This window comes from Puma concolor, chromosome C1 (assembly GCF_028749965.1).
Source record: "Puma concolor isolate L17-30 chromosome C1, mPumCon1.1.hap2, whole genome shotgun sequence".
Classification (NCBI taxonomy): Eukaryota; Metazoa; Chordata; class Mammalia; order Carnivora; family Felidae; genus Puma; species Puma concolor.
Window position 1 is genome coordinate 203886697 of NC_141674.1, and position 17667 is coordinate 203904363.

Consider the following 17667-nt stretch of genomic DNA (forward strand, 5'->3'; position numbering starts at 1 on the left):
CCCAGTTTTGCTAAGGTTGAACCTTTACCGATCTACTGCGTCCGTCACCAGGAAGCACTGGGGCAAAATATGTTTTGTGATCTTAGGCAAGGTAGAGGAAACCAAGCCAAAATGCAGAGGTAGGAAGTGGACGGTTTGGGCAGAGCCAGACCAGCCCTCCCAGAGTGGACACCTTAGAGAAACCAGAGCCAAGTAGGGTTTTAACTTCGAAACACAAAACTTTATTACGTTTCTACTTATGTCCTTATGTGTGATATATTTAGGACCAAGTACTTAAGAGAAGTCCTAAGTATACCCTTGGGCTGATTTGGTTTCTACACCCACTGACAGAAGGACTCTTGTCCTCCTTCCCCATTCCAGCTTGAGGCACTTGGTGTCACGAAGAAAGTGGCAGCTGGCTGGAGAGATGAGGCTCAAGTCTAAAATCCCCCAGCACAAGTTAAGAACAAACTGAGAGGGGAAGTCTCCTTTTGCTCAGGATCCTTCCCAGGTTAGCACAAGGAAAGAACACAGAAATTTCCATGGACACCACAGTAGGCTTTCATACCCCTCAGATCAGGGAGAGGACCCCAGAGCATTTTCCTGCCCCCAACCTGACCTTTCTACACCCTGGTACTTCCTGGCCCCACTTATAATCCTACAAACCACCCCATCTCCCGAGCTTTGCTCCTCACTTTCTTCTCTGAGCAGCTTGAGCACAGGAAGCAAGAGGTCTCTCTGACCAGAGATCTCAGAAGCCCCCAGGGAGGCCCCAGGGAGCTTTGGAGAATGGGGACCAGATGGCCGTGGACAGGCCTGCCCTCTCCACCACCACAAGCCATGAGGAAGCCCAGGGTAGATGCTGTTCTGTCTTGGCCGTCCTTGGCTTTGCTTACTCTCCTTGTCCTCCCCTATTCCAAATGAACAGTATGTACATGCCATCGAAAGAAGAGGGACTGAAGCAGGGGAGACCCATGGGCACAGATCTCTTCTACCTTTGTGAGCCGGAAGGCACCAAGGGTTGTCAGAGGAGTACAGGATAATGGCCAGTGAGTCCAGGAGGCTGGGGACAAAGCTCTCTGGCTTTGTTGGGGGTTGAGGGAGGAAACAGCTTCAGCTACCAAGCCCAGAAGCCTATGGCAGAGGTGGGAGGGGACACCTCATCACCCCAAAGTTACTTCTACTTCTCATATTCCCTTTTGGCTGTAGAATAGGCTTTTTCTGTCCTCCCTGCAACCCCAGCAGTCGAGAAGAATTTGGTGCCACGGAGTGGGTGGAAGGAGAAGGCACGTCTTCTGCCTGGTCCCTGCCAAGTCTACCAGAGGCAAGAGTTAGTCCCTGGTTCCTCCAGCCCCGCCAGGTCCCTGCACATCCACTGCCACAGAGGCCACCCATCCCAGGACAGAAAGGAAACTGGGCACATTACTGGAGGGGAAGGAAGGGGGTCTGAGGTCCGGACTCCAGTCACAGGGCCCAGCCCTCTAGGGAAGGGAGAGCCCACAGTGGGCGCACAGTGGGGTGGAAGGTGCTCCTTAATTGCGGTCCCCCACCAGCTGCAGCACAAAGGTGAAAATGTAGATGATGTCAGTGTAGATCTGCAGGGCGCCAGTGATGTAGTCCTCCGGGCTGATGGTGTGCTTTCGGTTTCCCAGGACCAGCTGCGTGTCGTAAGCCAGGAACTGCAGGAACAGGGAAGGCTCGAGTGAGGACCCAGGGGCTCAGGGGCCAGAGCTCCTGTCTGGTTCTCGTTTCATAAGCACATCTGTCCTAGGAGCCTCCGTGCCATGCAGTGTACTTAGGGACTCTTTAATGACCAGAACAACCCATGGTCTCTCCCCTCAAATGGTTCAGTCTAGGAAGGCAGAAAGACACGCCATCATCTATAATACAGCCTGCTGGGTATTCACAGCAGGCGAATGAACGAGCGATGGCAGGAATGCCCAGGAAATCGGTCACCTCTTGACCGTGGAAAGAGGAAAGGGCAGCTGTGGCCCCACTCCCTGGCTCCCAAGCAGCCTAACTCCTGCTCCACCTGTTCCTCTTCTCCAGCTCCCACTCCCCTTCCTAGAGACAGCAGGGCCTTACTCACCAAGGTGAAGCAAATGGCCCCCAGAGCAGCATAGACCATGTGGAGCCAGTAAATCTGGGGAGAGGGGACAAGGACAGTGTTAGAGATCTTAGTAAAGCACAGACCCAGGCAGTCCCTCAGTGCCATTTCCCCCAGAATTCTGGCATCTGAGTGGGGAGACCCAGGAAGGTAGCTATGTGAAAGGACTACTTCTGCCTTCCACATCCTGAAAGAAATTAGGAATAGTAACATATTTGGGGTGCCTGGCTGGCTCATCTGGTAGAGCATGTGAGTGTTGACTTCAGGGTTGTGAGTTCGAGCCCCACATTGGGTATAGAGATTACTTAAAAAAAAGAACAGTAACATTTGGCAGAGAAAACAGAGGCCATCTTCCAGGGGTCATATAAAACCAATCTCCAAAGTTAGTTAGGTTACAGAAGTGTCCACTGTACTTCTGGAAGAAAGCAGGTGGTTGAGCTATAGCTCTGGGAGGGGCAGGAGCCAGGCAGGTACAGCTTGAAGAGCCCTACACATAGTCAGCATTCAGTAGAGTGGTTCCTGCGGCCTGGTGTGGGAGGGAAACCCCACTACCACCCTGACGACTGTCAGAATCATGGACCCCCAGGGCAGCCTGCTCAACAGCCCTCCAGGTGCCTGTCCACAGAAGGGTAGGGCCAGCCATGGTCAAGTAGGCAGGTGGCCCTCCTGATTGTACGCCTCCCTTCCCAGCACCACACTCCCCTCCTCGGGGGTCCCCTCCATCGAAGCCCATCTGCCATCTCCCTCCTCGAACCTGACTTCAGCTGCCAGACACATCTCACCCACTGTTTCCCATAGGAATTCTGTAATGTCATCCAGGGCTTCAGGTTCTACGGTGCCCAGGGCCTTCCATCTCCTAACAGAGACGACCCTAACCAAAGGATGGTGCTCCAGCATTGGTGCCTTTTCTAGCCAGCTGAGAGCTTCCAGAAGTCAGAGCCTGCCCGGATGCCTGGGGCGTGGGCGTGCTGCAACACTTCACACCGGAAGTCTCCTGTGAATGTTAGGTTTGCGGACCGCAGCTCTCCCAGGACACTCACATATTTGAAGGACAGCACAATGGCGGTGACAATCCCAGTCACCATCATCACAATTCCCAGGACACAGAAGAGGCCTGTGCACGAGGTGAAGTCCACCTGCCAGGAAGGGAGGAGGAAGCACCTGTCAGACAAGTGTCACAACTAGCAGCCCAGCTAGACTGCCCTGCCTCCCCCTCCAGGGAGTCCCAGTGCTGCTTCTCGGAAGGCCTGGGCGTAACCATGACGTTCTAAGGACAGACACAAGAAGCAGTTTTATAGCTGCAGACAGGAGGGGAAGGGGACTAGACTCTCCAAGGGAAATCCCTGGTGTAGAGGAGTCTGGGCCCTCACAGTCCCGCTCAACTGCCAAGCCTGGAGGGCCAGGTTTATAGAAGAAAGGAGGTGGGGTGGCCAGGGAAGGGCCCTCCATACCCTCACCTTGGTCTGGAAGCAGAAGATGGTGACCGAAATGGACACCACGGCAGTGATGATCATTGCAATGATGACGGCTTTGGTTTCATACACACTGCGGAGAAGGAGTTCAGAGAGGCCAAAGGGATAGATAAGTCATGTATGAATGACTTCAAAACAATCCCTTCTAGAAGGATCTTGCCCAGCATCCACCCATGCAGATGACTGCCAGCCCAGGGATGCCCCACTCCCACATAACAGACACTTCACAAGAGTGCGGTGGTTTGTCCTGGAATATACCTGGAAATGGTGCCCGTCATGAAGCCCATGGCAAGAGTCTGAGGGAAGGACAGAGACAAGAGTGAAACACATGAGAAAGGTGGCATGGAGGCATGGCCACAGTAGATTGCCAGAGCTGGGGGGGGGGGGGGGGGCGGCAAATGTGACTGAGTAGGAAAGAGGCAGTGATGAGACCAATGCCATGGGTCAGGTTAGGGTCGGGGAGAGAGCCAGGGACATCTTCCACAGTGGTGTCCCCAGCCCCTTCCCTGGGACCAACTCTCTCTCTCTCACACCATCTCCACACCCTCCCTCAACCCTTCTAGACTTACAAAGAGGGTCAGCAGGATGATATTCCATGGGAAACGGCGTCTGAAAGGAAAGAGACCATGTGTGATTAAGCGACTTGGGTCTAGCCCGGTATCAGAGGCTCCTTTAGCAGAAGGAAGTTCTTGGCTCAGGTGCGTAGAGAATTAGGCCTTGACTTGGGGGTGGGGAGGCGGGCATGGCCTTTGGTACCTGCTGGGGGGTTCTATGCAGGGACAACATGGGGCAGTGGGACGGACCTGGGCAATGGAGCCACAAACACCTGGGTCCAGTTGCAGTTCTTACAATGACTGCGTGACCGTGAGAAAGTTACTCAACCTCTGAGCCTTGGGTTTTCCATATGTGTTAAATGGTTAAAACGTTACATACCTTGCAGATGTACTGTAAAAATTACAGCCGCGTGGCTGAATAGATCCCACCCACCCAGGGGACTTTGTACGCACCTCAACTTCAACCGCACCCATGACCACGCAGCTGCTCTAGGGATCCCCTTGCTTCCCCAAACACTTGCCCCCCCCTCGTGCCCCCCACCATCCCTTCTCATCGTCTTCCGGGACTCACCTGGGTCCCTGGCAGCACGCGAGGGTCAGATAGGTGCCCAGGAAGACAGCACTGGGGAGAGAGAGATGAGGAAATGGACAACAGGCCCAGCCTGCCCCTCAGCCCCATCTGGGCCCCGCCTGGTGGCACTCACCAGGCCGGCAGGCTGGGGGCCGTTGGGAAGTCTGAGGGGAAGCCGCCCAGGACAAGTACCCCCGCCAAGGACACCAAGAACCTCTGAGACAGGGGGCTTGGCCAGGAAGGAGGGTGAAGGAGACCGTGGCAGACAGACTAGGAGAATCCGGGGACCATTTGGCAGTGTGCATGCAGCCACCAGCCCCCGACCCCCTGCTCCCAGGAGCTCTGCGGTGCTGTTACTCCTCACTTGGTGGCTCACACACCAAGAGTCTCACCCACCCTTGCCAGCAAAGCCGGCAGCCTGGAGGGCCCCTCAAAAAGCATTTTGATCGCTGCCCTGAGAAAAGCTGGTCAGTTGTCTCCCGCTCATCTCCCTGCCCCACCCCCAACACACACACACACACACACACACAGCAGACAGGCGCAGAGACTCACTAGGACACATAGTAGACAAACAGGTTTCTCCTCACGAAATCGCCAACTGGTTTCCTGTGGAGCAGGGGAGGACAAGGGAGGGGAGTCACACACCTCACACTCCCTGCCCAGGCCCTCCCAGCAGCCTGCGTTCCCGCCGCCCACCCTGGCCACCACATGCAAACTCCCCTTCCAGTCCATCTGAGCACAGGGCCCGGCCCCACCCGCGGGGCCCCCGAGTCCTCAGACTCACACAAAGGTGAAGATAGCGATGATGGCCACCGTGATGAGCAGCTGGATGGAGATGATGCTGTAAACCTGGAACACAGGCCAGGGTGGGGGCAGCATGTGTCACCATCCCCCGTGTCCCCCCGGGAAGCAGCCAGTCCCCCCCAAGAGCCCCAAAGACCCTACTACCCTGCCCACATCTTTTACGGGGGGCGAGGGGGCCCCTTCTTAATGGTGAAGGATCTCCTTCTTACTTCATTTCCACTAGGGCCCTCCTCGGCTGCAGCCTGGCCCAAAGGCCCCCCACCCTTGAGGAGTCTGGCTCAGATACTAGACGCACCCTCAGAGCTGACCCCCACCTCCAGCTGCTCCCTGACATTTCCCCCACCCCCTGTCCAACACTTAGCCTCAGTTCCCCACTTACTCCCCCTGCCTCGCTGCACTACCGGGTGTGGCCTCCACACTTCTGGGAGTTCAGTGTGACATCTGTCAGGTATCTACCTCCTCGGGTATCCACCTACTCAGAGCAGGGCACCGTGCAGATGTGAGATGGGGGAGGGACGGAGTATAAAAGAGTTTGATCATTCTGACTTCAAGTTGCTCACAGTCTAACAGGAGAAAGACATTTGGGGAGGACAGAACACTTTGGCGAAGCCCGCCTAGATTTTCCCAGATTGAATCTGTCCCCCACCACAAGGTCAAGGAAGAGAAGAGTGAAAGGCGGGGAACGTGGGTCAGCGGAGCTGGGGGCCCCTCTGAGGGCAGGGCAGGACTAAAGAGAATTCGGAAGGCAACAGCGTATCTGCATGGGAATGAGTGCCCCGGAACTAATAGTGCCTGGCCATCTCCACCCCCGGCCCCACCCCATTCCCACAGCCGACGTACAGTGGCCTCCCCGCCCATATCTCACCTTTCGGATGAAGGTGTGTCGGACTTTCCTGTCATCCCATTCTCCAGGCCCGAAGCTTTCACTCACTGCTCTCTCCTCCGCATCATAGCCCTGGCCTGGGCCTGGGAACAGATCAAATATGACCAACTGGGGACCTGGGACATGTGGCCTCAATCCCAAAGCCTGCATGACATTATCTCAGAGTCTCAGGGATCTCCAGCCGAAAGACAAGGGTATAACTCAGGAACTCCTCACCCAAATCAGGTCCTCTGGATGCCCTCAGAGTAACCCAGGGATGGCCTGGGCACCATGCGGAGCCGAGCGTCCCTGTCACAAGGGGACTTTGGTGTAAGCCATTCCATCGGTGCGCATTCACTGATGGCTCCTGTATGGGGGTGCCCGGCCCACACCTGGGTGCTCTGGGGGATGAACACTCATGATCTTCAACTAGGGGTCACGATCTAGTGAGGAAGCCAGGCAGGGGCAGGGCTTGGGGCCTCAGCCAGAGGAGCTGGCAGGGCCGGAGCAGGGGCGTCACGGATGGAAGGAGGAAGAGGAAGATAGAAACACAGCGTATGTGTGGAGGGTGGAGAACAGAGTGAGGAGCATAATCTGCATCCGGCAAACATCAGCACTCGGGGATGCCAGCGGCCTGCGTGCACAGGACAAAGCATGACTGTGACCGTGACTGATGTGCTAGTATTCCCAACAGAACACAGATGGCCAGCTGAGAGCTGGCCGTGCCCCAGAATTCCAGAGGCTACAGGGGCTCAAAACATTCCTTCAATGCTTCCTTGGACACTGCTTTCAAAATCCGCATGTGAGCCATTCAGGAAAAATCCCTGCATTCTAATCTCTCATTTCTGACCAAACAGAGCATTTACCTGCCATGACATTTATCAGACATCCAAATGACTTCTGGATGTCTGTAAGACTCAGATGTTACCTTAAAGGATGAGGACTTGTCAGCATCGAGAATATTTAAGGAAAAAAAAAAAAGTGCCTCAGGTACCAAAGGCAGTTACTAGAAGAGAGGAGTCCAGGGGGTGGCAACTGTCTAGCTAGGACACGGAAATGGCCTCCAGGAACCAGCTGCCTTACCCCGCCACTTTCTCACCTGATATGGAAGTTCTGGTGTGTGTCTATGGACTCAGTCTCCTTGCTGAATAAAGGGGCTAGTAGGTGGCTCAGGGCCAGGTGCTAAGGGGATGGGGGGTGGGGGTGGGGGCAGGTAACAAAGATCGTGAAACAGGAGAGATCTAAGGAGAAGATGAAAAAGGGGATGGGACAGGAAGCTGAGATGGAAGGAAAAGAGGTGGCCTCATGTGGTACAAGTGCTGCCTCGTCCCCCCCCCCCCCCCGCCTCCAGCTGCCCCTCGGGGACTCACCGTAGTTCATGGGCATCGGGTGGATGGGGGGCATAGGCTGTGGATAGCCAGCAGGGTGACCGTAGCCAGGCTGTGGGTAGGCCGGGTAGGCCGGGTAGCCACCAGGCAGGACAGACGGCTGCCCGTAGCCCCCCTGGGGCGGAGGGCCAGGGTACAGAGGGTTGCGGTCCTCATACGGAGGGGGGGCACTGGGGCTGGACATGGCCGCTCAAGGGCTGAGGGCACCTGAAATGGAGATGAGAAAATCAGTCAGGAGTGCCCAGACCCAGCTCACGGGGCCCCAGTCCAGGCTGCCTCTGTGGAGAGGGGACCCTCACATTTTCTCTCTTGATCGTGATCACAGTGTCATCCTCTGCCCACAGGCCATCCTCCCCATCCCCACCAGCTCAGCCCCTGTCCCTCTGCCTTCATGCCAGCTTTCTGTCTACGGCCCTCCCTCCTGTGCCGCTTCTTGCCCTCAGGAAAGCAGAAGGGGGGATTTGTGCAGGAGCCCAGAGCAGTCACTGGGCATCAGTGGTGTGAGAGACGAGGGACGGAAGCCCGGGAACTCCCCTGTGCTCATTTAAGAAAAGTTTCCAGTGACCACAGAAGAAGCTTGATGGCCCCAGCCAAGCCTGGGGGTGAGTCACGCGGCCAGCTGGGACCCATTGAAGGGGTCAGCCCAGCCCCCACAGCAGCTGGTAGGAGCCTCAGGCCTGAAAGGCAGAGCTGGGGAGGAGCCAGGGCTCTAAGTGGAGGGGGAGGACAAGCTAGCGCCAGGGCCGAGCCACCAGGCCCAAGCGGGAGGGCAGTGGGCCCGTGGCCAGTGGCTCCGTGGCCAGTGGCTGAGTCAGGGGACGCCTGAGAGGCCTGGGCGAGTAGCTGCCTGGGGCTGGGCACTCAGGGCTGGGGAGCTGCACAAAAAAGGTGAGGCCAGAGACAGGACTTTCTGGTTCCTTCAAATAACAGCTAAGGTGCATCTGATGGGTGTCGCAGCATATGGCTGCTACTGTTCTCTTCACAGCCTTGCCAGGTAGTAGATACTGCGTACAGGGCCCTGAAACCCCCTGGGAGGAGAGAGACCCATGTTTTGGGCTCTGGAGCCTCTGGTATCCCCGTGATTCCTGCCTGTTCCCCAGCAGGAGCTGTGGCTAAGTGGGAAGGAGAATGCACTGGTGAGTCATGCCTCAAGACCCAGCAGGTGTCTTCTCTGTGGCAGGAGGAGTCCCACAGCCAGGGGAGGGCTGAGGAACGAGGAGGGAACCCCAAAAACACAGCTGAGAGGGACCTCCAGGTCTTATGGCCCCAAATGCTCAATTTAGAGAAGAGGAACAAGGCGCAGAACAGTGAAGTGACTCTTGACTCCCCAGGGCCACAGAACGAGCAGGTTAATGGTACAATCGGAACTGAGGCCTTCAGGGTCCTGGGTCTGCATCCTCTATATTAGGCTGTGTTCTTTCTGCCTCTTAGGCCAAATAAATGTCCTCCTGGCCTGGTGTTCCCCTCTGAGGTGGCAAAGATGGGGGCTTGGGAGAAGCTAAGAAGGGGGTCCCTGAAAAGCCTTGACAGGGCCATGACCTCCTCCCACAGCATCTCCCAAGGGGCAGACCTTTAGGACCCCCCAGGGAGGAAGCACCCCCGGATCCAGGCAGGCAGACGTGCTCAGAACCTCTGCTGGAAGGAAGAGAGAACCAGCTTCTCTTTTTAGGGCACCCCGCACAGTCCAGGGATCAGATAAAGAATTGTCTTATCTCTTCTCTCTTAGGAGAACTGGGATAATTCAGAGAGGAAGGTGGTGGGGAGGGGAGGGAGGAGGGATCGGATATCAGGCCAGGGCTCTAAATGGGTTACTTTGAGGAAAGCTGTTCTCCATCTTCCCAGAGTAGATGGGCCAGCACAACAAGAATGTGTCAGGTCAGAAATAAGAAAGACCTTTCTGACAGTGAGGGTGTGACAGCAAACCAAGGCTTCAAAAGCAGGGTCATGGCGAAGGTCCTGCACAGTGGAGTAGGGCGACCTGAGGAAATAAGGAGTGAAAGAGAACGAGAGAAGACCAAACACGGAGTGTTGTGAGCATAAGAAACAGATATTAACTGCTTTGGAAATGTCCTGGTCTTCCGTAAGGATAGGGTAATAAGTATAAATATGTGAATCTTAATAGATTTTGAAAAAGGAAGAAACACGAACTGGCTCTCCTCCCCTGAGGCAAAAGCCTCCTTCTCCCTACACCCCTCTGCCCGTCCCTCTCCAAGAATCCCCTTTTAACTCCACCAAGAGAATGGCATCCTGTCTATAGGAAGAGGTGCAAACAGGTCACTTTGGAGTAGGGCTATATCTAAAACTTATTAAAAAAAAGAAAGGGGTGCCTGGCGGGCTCAGTCAGTGGAGCATACAAGTCTTGATCTCAGGGTTGTAAGTTCAAGCCCCATGTTGGGTGTAGGGATTACATAAAAAAAACAAAATATTAAAAAAAAAAAAAAACAACTTACTGTGGAGTAGGGCTATGTGTTATTATTACATCCATCTCAGCCCGGGGTTCCTGTGATGCCCACCTATCTGGGTGATGGCACACAGATGAATAGGCTGAGCATGGCCCAAGAGGCACTGGCAGGAAAGGCCCTGTGGTTTAAAGCCCCAGCTGGGCCACCACAGGTGATGACACCATGACCTGGCCCTGTCTCCTGCTGGGGGTGCTCCTCTATAAAATGAGGTGTTATGGGTCAGATGATCTGTGAGCTCATTTCCTGCTCTAACAGATTGTGAATATGAGGCACCCAGTGACATGGGGCTTGCCCTTTGCCTGGCCAGCAGTGGCCCCTCCCTCCTCCCTCTAAGCCAAGCTGGGCAAACAGGCTCCTTTCCAGACCACAGGGGCTGCGGCCCCAGGGTAAATCATGGAGAGGAAGGTCAGCCTCGTATTGGCCACCAGGTCTCCAGGGGCCTGGTCCAGCTCAGGAGGCCGCTGACTCATGGGGACTCCCTCTGCACGTTCTCACCCCTCCCTTTGACTCTTCTGAGGAATTCACCAGTAGACCCGCCTGCTGGAGACACAGCAGCTCACAGTCCAGTTCTCCAAGGGCTCAGCCACCAGCCCATGCTCACCAGAGATTGGCACTGACCATGTCACCTCACTATGACTCACTGTCTCCACCTGGAGAATGGGTTTAATACTCTTAACAATACCCTTCTCAGAGTTGTAAAAATATGCATAAAGCACTTAGAAGGGTACCTGACCCCTGATAAAAACAGTAAATGCTGGCTTTTTATAGTTATTATTTTATTAGTCCTTACAGTAGTCCAACAGGGTGGATAATGTTATCCCTATTTACAGATGAAGAAATAGAGGCTTAGAAGAATTAAGTCACTTGCCCAAAGTTACTTAGCTAGGGTGTGATGAAGTCAACACCTGAGCGCCAAGACGGACTGCAGAGCCCCATGTTCTCATCTCTCATTTTGATGCCCCATCTATCTAAGCCTCTCGTCACCACTCACGGCTACCCGTTTAAGACCCTCTAATGACAACAGAAGGCTCACATAGCAAAGGACACGGAGCCACTCAGGCCCCTCCGTAATTCCCCATCTCCCAGTTCCCAAACACCGCCAGGAGGTTAAGAGGGTATTCAGAGCTAGAGATTCTTAAATGACAGAGCTAAAAGCAAACTCTCTCATCTAAGGTGAGCCAGCCCACTCGCTTTACCAGCCAGATGGGGAAGTCGAGTGACCTCTCCATGGTCATGGTCATGTTGCCGGACCTGAGGCGGGGCCTACATCCCCGCTCTCTGATGTGCAGTCCTGGGCACAGGAGAAGGGGAGAGCATTCAGGCGAGTCAGAGGAGTGGCAGAACACAGCCACACCCACCTCTGAGCAGTGCCAGGCGGGCAGGAGCCTTGGCCCACGGCCGGGCCTGCCCCCTGACAGCTGCCCAGCCTACATGAGGGCCCTGGTCACTCTGTGTCATGGAGACCTCGGAGAAGGATGAGGTTTGGGGCCCGCCTCTGCCTAGGCAGTAGGGAAAGGGGGAAGTGGTCAGTGTTTACTTTCAGAGCTGTGAGTAATGGTAGGCGCTGGAGAATGTGGAGTTGAAAGAGAAGGAGGGGAAAGAGGAGGGAGACGATCCAGAGATGGGGAGGATGACTGATGCCCAAAGACTAGAAACCAGGAGTCAGGTCATCTGGGTTCTGCCAGTAGCTAGTAGAGGAGCTCACAGTCTCCATGGGCTAAAAGGGACCTTGAAGGGTCCCCACTGGAAGCATGAATTTTCCTAAAACACAGTAGGCATTCAGTTTCTCCTGAACACACTCCAACAACAGGGAGCAAGGCTGTGCCACTTGCAGGCAGCCTGAATCATTAGAACATTCTTCCTCACCATGCCTGTTATCAAGATGTTCTAACTGCCCCATCCTTGCCATGTTACAGATCTAAGTCTGCTCCCCCATCGTCAAGACCCCAATCCCCCACCAGAAGGAGCCAGAAGCTCTCCTTTCTCCTCCAGACCCAGCCGTCCCAGCAGCAGCAGTGGGCGGGCTCAAACACAGGACTTGTTGGCTGTCAAGGTTTTCAGGTACAGCCTTGGGGAAACAGCCCCTTCCCCCGGAGCCACCTCGGTGTGGCCACCACAGCTCTGGCCAGCTGAGGCCCAGGCTCAGGCTCCCCTGGGCGCACCTGAAGGGTTAAGGCTCTGGAATCTGCAGAGAGGAGGCCTGAGCTACCGGAGTCATAGCAAGCAAGCAAGCAAGCAAGCAAGCAAGCAAGCAAGCGGGTGTGTGTTGGAGGGAGGGGCGGAAAGGAGCAGCTGACTGGTCCAGGCAGCCTGCCCTCCTCGCTGCCAGGAACCGATGCCCAGAGTCAGAATGGAAAGAATAGCTCAGAGTGTGCATCTCAGGAAACCCCACCCAGCAGGCACAGGAACACAGCCCCTGGCCTCGTAGGACGGTCTCCTTCCCTCCCTTTTCCTCTACCTACCCCAACTCCTCCAGCTCTCCCCACCCCCACCCCCAGCACAGAGCCACCAGGGCAGAGGACTAAAAAAGATACACCCAGGAGTGTCTGGGCAGTCACCAGGCCTGCTGCACACGGACCAAGAGGCCCAGAATCAACTTATCCTTCAGTCTGCCTGGCTTCTGGGAATAACAGGATGACTCTGAGGGGATCTAAAACCTGACGTAAGAGACGGAGTGGCCTTTAGAAATCATCCGGTTATCTAACAGACAAGGAAACCCCAATGCCAAGAAAGTTCCTGTCCCAGCCCACAAAAGGGCCTCTTGGTCATGGGTTTGGAACTTCCATCCCCAGCCCTGCCCAGTGAGGCGGGGCCAGAACAAGATACCCTTTCCCCCCTATCCTCGCCCCCCGCCCCCATCATGCCTTCCTGCTCAGAAGTAGATAAGACTGCCAACCCATGACTTCCGTCCCAGCCCCAGCCCCGAGCCAGAGTGGCCTCTCTCAGATCTGAGGCTAAGAGGGGTGAGGAAGATGCCCTGGAGAGCAGAAGTAACCCAGGCCCCACAGCTTCAGCCCCCGTCAGTGGGTGATAGAATTGTGCCAGCAGTGTGGGTGAGCTCAGCGACCCCAGCCACATCTATGGTCCCAAAGGCCGGGCCATGCAGATGAGGGAGGAGAATTCAGAGACACAGCCCCTATCCACCTCCTCCTTTGGTTTCCTCTCTGCCTCTCAGTTGGACTTCAAGACTAGGAGGGAGCAGAGGCAGGCAGAATTAACAACCCACCGTGCAGAAAGGAACGAACCCTTCCCTGTGATAGGCAGGGAAGGAAGAGAACCGCTCACAGCAGTAAGTAATGTACCTGTCATTGGCTACTCAGGTACGTCTGAGCCTCACAACGGCCCTCTGGGGTGCATGTTCTTACCCCCACTCTATAGATAAAACTGAAATTCAGACAAAAACAGATCTAGGGTCCCACAGCAGGCAAACAGCAGAGATGTGTTTGAACCCAGATTTGAGGTCTGATTTTACAGTTCATACCCTTTGCTTTGACACCTGCTTGGAACAGAAGCCCCTGAGGCACGCCCACCAGCCACCTTTGTGCCCAGGCCAGCACCTGGGGCGGGCTGAGGTAGCAAAGACCTTTTCCCTTGCACAAAGTCAGTCCAACGCCAGAGCTCTGGGTTAGAAGGCAGGAAGCAGAGTTCTCGTCCTGGTCTTAACCCCACTGTGAGTCAGGGTGGGCCACTCCACATCTCTGGACTCACTTTTCTCCTCCATAAAACAAGTACATGGAACCAAAAGATCAAGTCCATTCCGACTCCAAGAGCCTCTGCTTCTGAATGAGCAGTGGGTTTCAGGGCAGAATGACCCACAGGTTTCAGGGCAGAGTGACACATTTCCTAAGGAATCTACGCTGGGGTCACTACTGATGTAAAATGTCCGCAGAGGCAGAGGCACCTGACACATTCCAGGTTTGGGACTGGCCCTAATGCCCTTTCCTCCCAAACTGCCCCCATACTGCCCTCTGGACCCTGCAGCCAGCATTTCCTGGGTGCTCACTTACCCCAGAGTCTGCAAAGAAAGAACGTAACACCGTAGACAAGAAAGATTACCAGGCAGGAAGGCGAGAGACCCGGGCTCAAAAGTTCTAACCCTGCCACCAGGCAAATGCCCTCCCTCGGCTTCCTTTTGCCCCAAATCAGCCCCCATGGGGGCAAAGGGGAGGGACTCGTTACCCAGAACCATGGCATTGAAAGCCAAATTCATCCAGCCAGGCATTTCCCAGACTGCTCTAAAGAACACTACCCCGGGAGATGTTAACAAATGAGCTCTGAAACAGATAAGTCTGAAAAACAATCCATACCCCTTTTGGAAATTCCCAAGGCACAAGGGCATTTTTAGCCTCTGAGAAGCCCTGCCTTGAGCAAAAGCTGTTCAACTTTGTTTTACCCAGTTTTCCTCCAAACTTGCTCAAGCCTGAAACATTTTTATCAGAGCACACCTAATTAATATCCTGTGGGATCCTGACCAGGCCACCTTTGTTTTACAGATAGACCCAACCCTGAGAATGATTCATGTCCCAACTCCTCATATCTTAAAACCCCTGTCCTTCTACCCAGCCCTGAGAGCAGTCACATGAAGTACAGGCATGCCCCCTCACTCTGAGTCAGTTCACTGCCAGCCAGCGTCCACAGCAAGGGTCCTTCTCCTCTCTACCCCCCACCTCCCAGACAGCTGCTATTATATTCTCCATGGTGGAATTTACTGATCTACTGCCAAGGGCTGGGGGGACATCTTCAACTAGCATAGAACCAGGAGACTGGCATCGCCTACCATCCCCTTGCTGTCATGGGAAAAATACAAATCATTAAACACAAGAAGAAGGACTCATTCTTATCTTCCTCCCTGACTGGTGTATGGAGTACCCTCAGTACCAGCACTGTGGCCTGTAGACTTCTGAATATCATCTCTACTTCAAAACAAGACCCAAGTTTTGGCCCAGAATCTCAACTCTTAGGGTTGGAGGTCAAGGCCCTCCCCTGTACAGCAGTCCCAACAGAATGCTCAAGAAAGCCCACATCAGCATTAACCGTGTTGTTAGCGGAGACCTTCTTCCCAGAGCTATCTCGGCTTCCCCTCTCTGACCCTGCCCCTGCAGCCCTCCGAAGACACAAGTGTATGTCCCTTCTCTGGGGCCTCTGCGCTTTCTGAAGGACCCTAGGTGAGAAGTTTGGGGGGTGGATGGAAGTGCTCTGAGGTAGACAGCTTCCAGCTGAGGCCCCTGTTCCCATGGGAGGAGTCTGAGCTGAGGTGGCTATTACCCCAGCTCATGACATGAAGCTCTCCCCACACTTATGGTGTAACCCATCATTACGTCTCTGACGTGCCCATTTTTACAAGCGAGGCCCTGAGGTCATGGCACCAGAAGACAGAAGAAGTCAATGCCCTTGACATTTGTGTGGTCCCACCACTCCTTTCTAAGTTACAAACTGGGTCCTCTGTTTGGGTCCCATGGCTAGAGAGGCAGGGACAGCAGGCAGGTGAGGAGAAAGTAAGGCTGCCCCTCGGCCCCCGACAAAGCAGCCCCAAGGCAGCACCTGGCTCCCCCTGCCACCACTGGCCAGGCCAAAGGCGCCAGCTTTGAAACCAAAGCTCACTGGTGAGATGAATATTTCAGAGCCCCAGAGAACTGGACACCTGAAGGACCTGCCATGACATCTGGCCCTGACCCTGGTTCCCTGACCCCCACTTAATCCCATGTCCACGTTCCTCAGGTAGAATGCCACCCCCTGGATACCACACCCAGGCCACAGTGGGGTGAGAGGGGATGGACACCCTGGAGGACAAGCTGATGCAGGACCCACAGATCAGGGCCAAGCCTCCCAGCAGCCTTCCCCTGCTGGCACTCCCACTGGCTCCTGGCTCCTTCCCCAGCTCCACTTGTTTTCCCTTTCCCATGTTCCCGTTGGGTTTTTATGCTGACCCAAAGAGGCCATGAGGAGGACAGTACTTCCTTGTAGCTTTCTGAATCCAGCCTGGGCACAGTGGCTGGAAGCAGGCAGGCTGAGGCAAAGTCACGGTGACAGGGGTGGCACTTCCCCACGCCAAGCATAGAGGGCTGCTGACCCCTCCCCCCACTCACTCACAGACTCATTCACCTGTCTACACCAAGGCTGGCACCAGGCTCCCCGGCCGCTCCCCTCCCCCTCCCACCAGCCGAGGGACCTGACAGCCTCATCCCACGCGCCACTGGCCACTCTGGGGGCTCGTACGGGGGACACGCCCTGCGACGCACGCGCCAGAAAGAGGGGGACGCGACACCCACAGACCCTGGCCCGCTCGCTGGTGCCCACCACCCATTGCTCGGCTCCCAACGCCAAACAGGCGCCACCCGGCCTCCCGGGGAGCAGCGGGAAAGCGAAACTCCAAGGGCGAAGGCAACAGATTCCCATTCCGGCACCGCCTCCCCGGGCCGAGCACTCGGAAAAAGTTTGGGGCGTCATCCCAGCTCTGGCTCCGTCCCCGCCGACACGGGGTCCCCAACTCCCGCCAGCCCCGGCTCCCTGGCTTGCCTGACCGCTCCGACGGTGCGCTCCCGGCCTCCCTCCCGGCGCGGCGAGTCCGACTCAGAGCGCGCTGACCAGGCCTGGGCTGGGCTGGGGCTCCGCGCCCCGCCCCGTCGTCCCAACCCCGTGGGGCGGGGCCTCGGGGCGCCGCCAGGGGGCGCTGGGGTCCGCCCGGGGTTTCGCCCGCGTCCGCCAGCTGCGCGCGCGCGTGCGCGCGCGGCTGCCGAGGCCCCGACGTGATTCTAGTGTTCTCACATTTAAAGGCAGTACGTGATCACTGATGGAAACTGACAAAACACAAAAATAGAGGAGGAAAATCACGTCTTTCCACGCCTCCCGACTCCCTGCGGAAAGCGCTTGCGTTTGTGCTTCTTTGCCTTATACGTCCATGTGTTTCACTTGTCTTCCTGGAGTGGGGTCATATTATATGATGTTTTAAATATTGCTTTTATTTTACTTAACATTTTATCAAGAACATTTTTTCTTGACACTAGATAATTCTTCAAAAGCGTAATTTTAATGCCGCAAAGTATTCTATCACATAGCTGTGCTGATTTATTAAATCAGTTTCCTGCTGGAGGACATTTAAACTGTTTCCCATTTTTCATTATTAGACATAAATCCCTGAACACCCTTGACAATTCTCTTCTTGTAAGCCGAACGCCCTTTGCAAGTTTAAAACTTCAAACGTCCAAATGTAGAGGGAACTGGGAATCTCTGACCCTGGGAACTGAGACATTCCCCGATTGAAGTTACTTCAACCAGGAAAGCAGGTGTTTGAAAGTCAGAAGGCCTGACTTGGGATGTAGGTTACTAGTATTAGTGTGCCTGTCGTGTCAACCCTCCCGGTCACTAATGCAAGGATGCCCTCCTCGTACCATTTCACAAACCAGGAAGTGAGTTCTGGCAAGTTTTGAAACATTGCCCGGGTTTGTATTGTTGCAAAGTCCATGTTTTT

The 17667-nt window shown here is 55.1% G+C and overlaps 2 protein-coding genes across 5 annotated transcripts in view; one reads left to right on the forward strand and one right to left on the reverse strand.

Moving 5' to 3' along the window:
* PNKD (PNKD metallo-beta-lactamase domain containing) overlaps positions 1-17667 on the forward strand; it is a 60190-nt gene that overhangs the window by 3094 nt on the left and 39429 nt on the right. The window lies entirely within an intron of this gene.
* TMBIM1 (transmembrane BAX inhibitor motif containing 1) lies at positions 194-16870 on the reverse strand. Its single transcript, XM_086719616.1, has 12 exons — positions 16716-16870; positions 7720-7944; positions 6353-6453; positions 5468-5532; positions 5236-5289; positions 4684-4734; positions 4128-4167; positions 3817-3854; positions 3544-3631; positions 3127-3222; positions 2069-2122; positions 194-1658 (listed from the first exon to the last, which is right to left on the reverse strand). Exons 2-12 carry the CDS (start codon positions 7919-7921, stop codon positions 1512-1514), a joined length of 936 nt encoding a protein of 311 aa, XP_086575742.1. The 5' UTR covers positions 7922-7944; positions 16716-16870; the 3' UTR covers positions 194-1511.

What these genes read in the sequence shown, in the direction of transcription:
- TMBIM1 (XM_086719616.1), bottom strand. Translation starts at nt 7,921, where the DNA reads ATGTCCAGCCCCAGTGCCCCCCCTCCGTATGAGGACCGCAACCCTCTG. An exon ending in TTTGTCTACTATGTGTCCTA is followed by an intron (nt 4,735 to 5,235) that starts GTGAGTCTCTGC and finishes CTCTCTCCCCAG; the next exon opens with TGCTGTCTTCCTGGGCACCT. An exon ending in TCATCCTGCTGACCCTCTTT is followed by an intron (nt 3,855 to 4,127) that starts GTAAGTCTAGAA and finishes TCCTTCCCTCAG; the next exon opens with ACTCTTGCCATGGGCTTCAT.